General features: G+C 41.0%; 1 protein-coding gene across 1 annotated transcript in view; it reads right to left on the bottom strand.

Annotated features, from left to right (window-relative positions):
• Positions 1–8,212, bottom strand: part of zdhhc18b (zinc finger DHHC-type palmitoyltransferase 18b) — a 12,907-nt gene that overhangs the window by 3,653 nt on the left and 1,042 nt on the right. Inside the window, exons 2-8 of the mRNA XM_035681469.1 lie at positions 7,955–8,115; positions 6,203–6,352; positions 5,893–6,030; positions 5,389–5,440; positions 5,161–5,263; positions 4,535–4,644; positions 3,224–3,326 (exon numbers count right to left, since the gene is read on the bottom strand). Coding sequence (XP_035537362.1) covers positions 3,224–3,326; positions 4,535–4,644; positions 5,161–5,263; positions 5,389–5,440; positions 5,893–6,030; positions 6,203–6,352; positions 7,955–8,115 — 817 coding nt within the window. The remainder of the gene's footprint in view (positions 1–3,223; positions 3,327–4,534; positions 4,645–5,160; positions 5,264–5,388; positions 5,441–5,892; positions 6,031–6,202; positions 6,353–7,954; positions 8,116–8,212) is intronic.

Here is an 8,212-nt window from a genome sequence, read left to right as displayed (position 1 = left end):
ACATTAAAACCAAAACAATGAGCTGAAGGAAGCTAAACCGCTCCATAGAGCTCAGGGGAACTGCAGATCTGATGATAATTGTCACACTCTTTCTTTACATTACACAGTCATTTTTTTCCATTGTTAACATAAAAATATTGATTAGTGCAGCTTTAAACACTGCTTTTTGTCTGAATTAAAATGAAAATGTCCTCAACCCTGAAGCTATAATACATTCAGGAGTGTGAATAATGGATGGACCTCAAGAGCATAAAGCCTTGACTCATTTTTATTATTCAAATTTAAAACATTAACTGTTAATGAAGGTTCAAAAACTGCCAGTGCACTATTCACCATGTAAAAAGCAATACAAAGCCTCAGTTTAAAAGGTAACGATGTTTTAATCCCAGGTCAATCCAGCCTGGCATGTCAAAGGACACATTTCAACAACACTTTCTAATTTGTGTTTCCCTCTACGGAGCTGCTCTCACTAGACTTCAAATGTAATGTATCCATTAGATCTCATTAAGTACTGGTTTATTCCACAACATACTAATTGTAGGAGGTTCCTCCTACAGTTAATAAGAATTTTACAATTTTGACTTTTCCTCTCCCATCGGCCTAAATGAAGTTTCAAATATGCTTCTACCTCGACAAGAGCAACTTCTTGGAGTAAAACCGTATTCTGGCAAATCTATGGCATGAGAAGGGTCAGACTTGAAGATAATATAGACAACGTATAGTGGAATTGTTTGAGCCATAACTACACTGTACATTATGAATTCATTTTACATACAGTAAACACTGTACTGTGTTAAATTATTCACTCTGCTATGTATTCAACATGGCAGCATATGAATAAAGCCGTGCAGCAGTACAGCATCAAGCCAAGAGGACACAGCGGTGGGCACAGAGACTCTGCACTCGCTTTCTCTTTCTCTAAACAGGCTTACCAAGCTCAAGCATCGCTTTTCCTGCACTAACAGTGGCTTATCAGCCAGTGCAGGACACAGCAAAGTCTAGACATTCCTCCTCCTAGTGTTGGTGGCAGGACAGAGACAGACCACATACAGAGTAGCAAGTTAGGACCGGATGAACAGACACACAGGGAGCGTACCGTTGACAGTTTGTTAGGAGCTTTTCTTCCCTTGAAAAATGCTAATTATACTCTAATATGTAAACTGGGAGGGTGGACAACGAAAATAATGAAAAATGAGTACTCAGATGATGAATTGCGTGGACAAAAAAATGCATGTTTTATTAATATTTTACATTTCAGATACTGACAAAATAGAAATATGTATAAAAACCAAATGGACATATCAAACAAATGAAAACAAGGAATAAAGGCATGAAGGGAAACAAGTGGGAAATGATGTTGATAGGGTTGATGTGTCACAAATAATTTGGCATGATATGACTGTTAACATGAGACAGGAGAAAGTGAACCAACACAGAATAAAAACAAGGAACTGTTGGTGCAGAAAAAGCTTCTCTCACAGCTTCGCCAGTCTATCTATCGTGAATTCAAAAGACTATTTTTACACACTTTATACACACAAAATACAGTTCAGACTAGACACATTATAGCTTCACCTGTGTCTCACTTTATTCCGTACACACAAATAAAAAAGCTTTATAGCTGTCTTGTTATTTAGGTGTAAACACAAAAGAGCTGTTTGTCTTTCAAACAGCAGCTCCTCCACTGCTCGATATAAGAGCACTGTGGCTCACACTGCAACTCTATCAGAACCGTAGTTATACGTCTTGTAAACAACAGTTGCTCTACAACTCTTCAGGCATCCTTTTATATCCCTAGCTGTCAGAGGGAACGAGAGAGGCGCTCTGTGAGGAGGACGACGAGGCTGGAAACTCTGAGTCTACGCTTCTTACAACTCCTGCTCGCTTCCTACCTCATAGAGGAAGACCCTGAGTCGACATATACTGCACAGGAACAAAATACTGAGGTGTAGATTGTGATTGTAAAACAAAAAATTAAAGTGAGAAAATAGATAACATAAAAAATATATAGTGAATATTATCTTTGTTGCTTATTTCAAGAGAAAAATGTCTGATTTGTTCATTTCTGTGAGGTAAATATGTATAAGCTTTTCAGCCAACTGCACATTACTAAATCACAATTTAAAAGAATACTTTATTATTTGCTTATTATTTTCCCCCCAGAGAGAGTTGAAAGGACTGACAGCATGCTCATGTCTGCACGCTAAATGTGAAGCTACTGCCAGCAGCTGGTTAGCTTAGCACAAAGACTGGAAACAGCTAGCCTGGCTTTGTCCATATTTTTTAACTGGGCTAAACACATCCTCACTCCGACTCTGTACTTAAAAACAACAATGTAACTTTTGAAAGATCAAATAACACCTTCTTCCTCTCAGAGATAGCAAACTGAAATCATAAGCAATAAAACATAACCCTGCTCAACACACTCAGACATTACTGGGTCTGGTATGACCAGCAGCTTATGGTGGCTAAACCTACATAGATATTGCTGCTTAACTGACATTACTGAGTCAGTTTGCTGCCTTTTTGTCTATTCTTGTGCTACTATTACACTATGTTTTAGCATCTATTATTACGGCTCAATTACCACTTGTTGCCCCAGTGGCTGCTGTTCAGCAATCGTAAAGATGTCATAAGCTACATTTGCTTTGTTAAAAAAAAATCTGCATTCTGCCAGCCATCACTTATTTATGGAGTATAAGAGTGTTCAGTCAGTAACAAGGCTCTCCCAGTCCCTCCTCTCTGCAGGAAACAGAGAATACATTTTTGGTATCCCGTTCCCTTTTATCTAAATCAGGACACAGAACTCCACAAAGAGGACAGTTAGCCAAAATGCTGATTTCACTTACAGCACCTTCAATGAGCTCGCTCTAACACTCAGACATGAGACCGACATTGATCTTCTCATCTCACTCGTTGAAAAGACATAAACTAAACACATTCCCCCAAAAGTTGAATTATTCCATTATCCTGCTTTTTCATTTGATGAAATCATGCTAGTGTACACTAAATTGTCAACCTATTTTAAGGATATGTGAACCTCTGACTGTAGTGTAAATACAGATTAACCCATACACAACAGTCAACAACAGGCAGCAGACGGATAGAGCAAGCAACACGGCTTCTGTCAGGCAGAGGAAGAGTTTTGGTGGGAGTTTGGGGGTGCAGGCACAGGAGAGGGGGATTCCTGCAAGCCAAAAGCCAGCTGGGCAGATCCTCCTACCACGTTTATTTCGCTTTTAGTGGCCAGAGTGGGCAACTCGATGTCCGGGCCGGCTGTCTGGACAGATTCATCCGCGGGCAGGAAACCTCTTCTGTCGATCAAGCTGTAAAAGATCCAAGTTGTTAGGTGACATCTCATGTGCCTTTAGTGACTGATGCACATTGAACATCATGAAAAAAGGTGGTTAAAAAGGCATTTTGAGTAAGAAAATGTACATGTAATGTAGAGCTGTAACAATTAGTTGATTAATCGATTAGTGGTCGACTAGCAACTGTCAAAAGTGGTCAACTGTCATTTATTAAGATAAAATGTCCAAATTCTCTGATTTCAGCTTCTCAAATGTGAGTATTTTCTGCTTTCTTTAGCCTCGTAAACTGAATATCAATGGGTTGACATTTAAGGACATCACCTTGGGCTTTGGAAAAGAGTGATCAATATTCTTCACCATGTTTGGCCCAAACAACTAAGTTAGGAAAATAATAGTCAGATTTGACAATAATGAAAATAATTGTTAGTTGCAATTTAACAAGTCTCCATTTTGCATACAGACAATGCAGAACTCACATGGGCAAGCATATGCAACTCAGACACATCTATCAAAGTAAGACTGCACACTTGGGTTGAGGAGCAAGTTAAATGAAGTATTTATTCATTTTGGAGATTAAATTCAAGTGTGAAAAAAAATGTAGCACCGTGTGTTTGATTAATCAAATGTGTCCCTGATTGAGAACCTGGCTTTGGGTTTTACCTCCTAATCTACAGATGCATTGTTGCCGTGAGCTATGGTGCTGTTTGGCGAACAGAATATAGAATAGTTGTGGCTACACCTTCATTTGAGCACTGTCCAATGCCGCCAGTTCTGAGTGAGTTATATTTAGAGTCACATGGAGCCGTTGCATCGTTGCATCACAGTAACAACAGCTAGTGACTGAATGTGTCTCAACATGTATTACAGCCTCATACTCACTGCACCTGTCGATGCATTTGTAATCACTATCATAGAGCCAGGTTGGGGCTAAATGAGTGTTAAAAAAACCAAAAGAATAATCATATTAAAAATAAAATGAATTAAAAAATCTATTTGTCATAAAAAAATTATTGATAGATCAACTAAAGCATCTAGGCATAAATATTATGACATCATGCAACATTGAAGGCAGTCTGATATTTACATGCGAATACAGGACATCAAATCAAATGTATTCTGTTTTTGGATGAGATATGCTAATGCTAACTGACTTAGTGTTTAGGTCTTAATCATGCATGGATTCCTTTAGTGACTTCATACTGTATGTGATATTTCAGACTTACCTGGGTGGCATGGGTCCGCAGAGCATAGTGCAACAGTTGATGAAGATGTTTTTATGACTGTATGGGTTGGTGACATCTTCGCCACTCTTCCCTGACCAGGAGCCTTTGATCTGGAACGGACAAAATATAAAACGTACTTAGTGTGCAACATTTTGCAGTTTTTGTGTCGATCTAAATGTGACTTTCGGTTGAGAATGTCTGCAAGGTAGCTCTTGCTCTGATTTGGAAGTATTTGTAGGCTCCCAAAGAAATGAGAGGCTTTGCGCTAGGCTCATCTATCTTGGAACACCTACATTTTGAAGATGGTTAAAGATATGAGCGACATAAAGTAACAACTTAAGTCAGCTAATGTTAGCAAAACTGAGTAGCAAAACTACATCATTCATAAGCAAGCTAATCTACATCAATTATTAGCTAGCTCGTTTACAGCCTCCAGTAGTTAGCTGGTTAGCTGATGTTTTTAAATCATTTCCCCCTGGGATTATTAAAGTATTTCTGATTCTGATTCTGATTTTGCTAACAATCAAATTTTAAATTCTATTCAAATGTGATATTAGAGAGTGTAATTAATGTAATATCACTTTTATTTTAACTGTAACTGTAGTGTTACTTTAGGCAGTACTCACGTCTTCATTAGTGGTCAGGTTAGAAGCAACCAGGTATGTATGGAAGCCTGAGAGGCCCAAGATGGACCAGACTGAGAAGAAACATATCACCAGCTCCACCGCAGTGAAAGGTTGGGTCAAGGAGTACATCCGGTACATTGGAGGAGGGAGACATGAATAAAACCATACTCACTGACAGAATTATCTTGCTAAAGAACTCTGTATAACACATTTGTGATTAAAGGATATCTGCCCGGACTCTCTTGCAGAGCAAACACCAGGCCTTTTCCCCCTTGAGCCCCTGAAAGAGAGGAAAAACGAATACTGACACAAGGCTCAATGTGTGTTTCCAAGACCATTAAAAAGAAAGTGTGCTGTCGTTTCCCAAAGCAGCAGTTGCAGTTCATTTTCCTGATGTGGGAGCAGTAACACCAGAGTCAATCTCAAATCTGTTCATTTTATACCAACTCTTTAGGGCTATTGGCTGAAATATAACTTAGTGAGTGGTCAAATGGAAACCAGTAAAGAATGCCAGCCAGTTACAGAAAACAATAAACCATTCAGTATGTTTTTCTTATCAGACAGCTAAACTGCTCTGATGTGGTGAACCCCGCCCGTCTGGCAGTCCAGGACAAACAAAGCAAACACTAACAGTTACTGGCAGGTGCTGTTCGAGCCAGGTGCGCTGGCAGTTATTATCAGCAGCTCCCTGACTGCTTTCCAACACCTGTGAACCAGAGAAAAAACACGTACTCAGCGCTAGATGTGTGGTCACACAGCCGAAGATGAACGCCGTCAGGAAGGAGAGCGACACGATGAAGGTGTAGAAGAAACGATAGTTGCGTTTCCCCACACAGTTCCCTACCCAAGGGCAGTGATGGTCGAATCGCTCTGAAAGAGAAACACTTCAGCAGTTTTGAAACTACACAGTTACAGTATGTCATTCAAGTCAGTCCAGCCTGAACTAGAGTAATGCAGTTATGTTCACTGTAGCCCTATGAGGCCTCCGTTCATTATTTATCATTGGTAAATGTCAGGGTGTCGATGTGTGTCTGCAGCTCACCCACGCAGTTGTCACACAGGCTGCAGTGGGAGGTGCGCGGAGGCCGGAACATCTTGCAGGTGAAGCAGTACTTGAGCTTCACCACCTGCTGGTTGATGAGGACTTCCTTGGTGCGCGGCGGAGGCCGATAGCTGGTGTTTCCAGTGTTGTCTACAGGAGGAGAGGAAAGGAAAGAGAAACAAAAGGGCAACGTGAATGTGATTCACTCAGTCAATTGAGCTTTTATTATTAGCACCTTGCCATTTAAAATATACTATAACTACTATACAGACTTTTTAGAACAGAAATGGTATATTCTTTAAATGACTTCCACTTTAAAGCCAGCCCCTACACACCCATGGTCCACACACACACACACACACAGGTATTATCCTTATTTTGCTCGATCAGAACTCTTTTCAGGACCGTGGGAGCGTGTACAGAGTGAGCTTTGTTGCCCCCATTAAAGTGCGCTCACATCAGATTTCACTCCCCACTGAATTCTGTAAGGAACGGGGCGAGACACATTCGCTTCCAGTTGTGAACTGACCCTTTTTCACAGCAGTCATTTGGAGATTTTAAATAGTAGGGTAAACAGGTGTTACCAATGACATGCATTAAGGTTCAGTTCCATTCAGGTCAAACTCAAAGTCAGGGCGCTGCTACCGCTGCAACCCTAACCTCCACATTGTCGGACAATACCACAACCACAGCACACTGAAAGTAGCATTCTGACTTATTTGAGTACACCGCAGATTGAAATTCTACAATTTTCACATGCTGTGTCCTTTTAAACTTTCACTATCAGTCATTTAAACGATCCTAACACAGCAGTTCAGAGAATAATGAGTCAAACTAAATGTCCAATGCGTTTCCTTAAAGATAGAGCAGCAGGTAAGTATGCTATACTGTGTCAGAGTCTTTGTTTCAAAAATAGCAGTGCAGTTGGGTAAGATAAACATCTTACATCACCACTGCCTAAACTTTGGTCATGAGTAGGAGTTAACAAGGTGCACATGAAGCCAAGTTCAGACGCGAAGGTCATTATATTGAAGCATGCTGAAAAGGAAAGATACTGCTGGCAAGACTTAAAACTGACAGTGAACATGACTGATGGGCCGCTTCGAACAGGACTGGCGGTGAACAAAGACAGATTGGGGGAAAGGAATCTGCGCAGGACCTTGTCAGGGGGAAAACAAATCTCCCAGTCCAAACTTTACAAGTCACCAGGACACATTTCTTCCAGAAACACTGACCTAATGGCTGCCAACTGACATTAATACATATGGTAAATTAGTCTTCCAAAAAAAAAAACAATCTACTTCAGTGTGTCAAAGGCTTCATCACCATTAAAATGAACTGGCAACAGAATGACAGGTTCCACTAGAAGTTGCCTTATGTGTCAGTTCCAGAGTAAAACAGCCGACGCCAGCAGAACAGTGACTTCAGTCTCAACTGTGGATTGTGCTCTGAAGCAAAATAAACTGCGTGAAAGCTCTTATGACAGTGCCACAAATAGTACGTCCTTGAAGTCGGACATAATTGAATGCCACTGAGTGGAGGGTAACGTATAAAGAAATGAGCTGAGCTTAAGCAGTTTGAGGCCACATGGAGAGTTCCAGTGCCAACACTGGTCTAAACTCAGTGCCATAAACTGGCAGGCACTCTGGGCGAAAACAGTGAACACTACTTTATGATGCTGGACATCAAAGTCAAAAGCACTTGAGACAACCATTTCAATCTGACTCCACCTATGATTGAGCTGGCCCTTACCGATCTGTTTCTCAATGTCTGCGGCCTCATCTGGCGTTGCTCTGGGCAGGATGCCGGGGTCAGTGAAGCTGGTCTGGAGCAGGGTGATGACCACAAATACAAAGAGGCCTCCACCAATGACAGGTATGCAGCTGGTCAGGTGTTTGACCAGGAACGGACAGCTGTGATATGGGGCAGCCACAGACACAGAGTAGGAATTACCAAGATGTGCTGACCATAACAAAGGGCGGGAAGGATAGGGGGGGGGGGGTTGTCTCC

Source organism: Morone saxatilis, unplaced genomic scaffold (assembly GCF_004916995.1).
Source record: "Morone saxatilis isolate NCDOM2014 unplaced genomic scaffold, NCSU_SB_2.0 Contig9, whole genome shotgun sequence".
NCBI classification, from domain to species: Eukaryota; Metazoa; Chordata; class Actinopteri; family Moronidae; genus Morone; species Morone saxatilis.
Note: the sequence above shows the minus strand (reverse complement) of the source record. Positions and strands in the feature narration are given on the sequence as shown.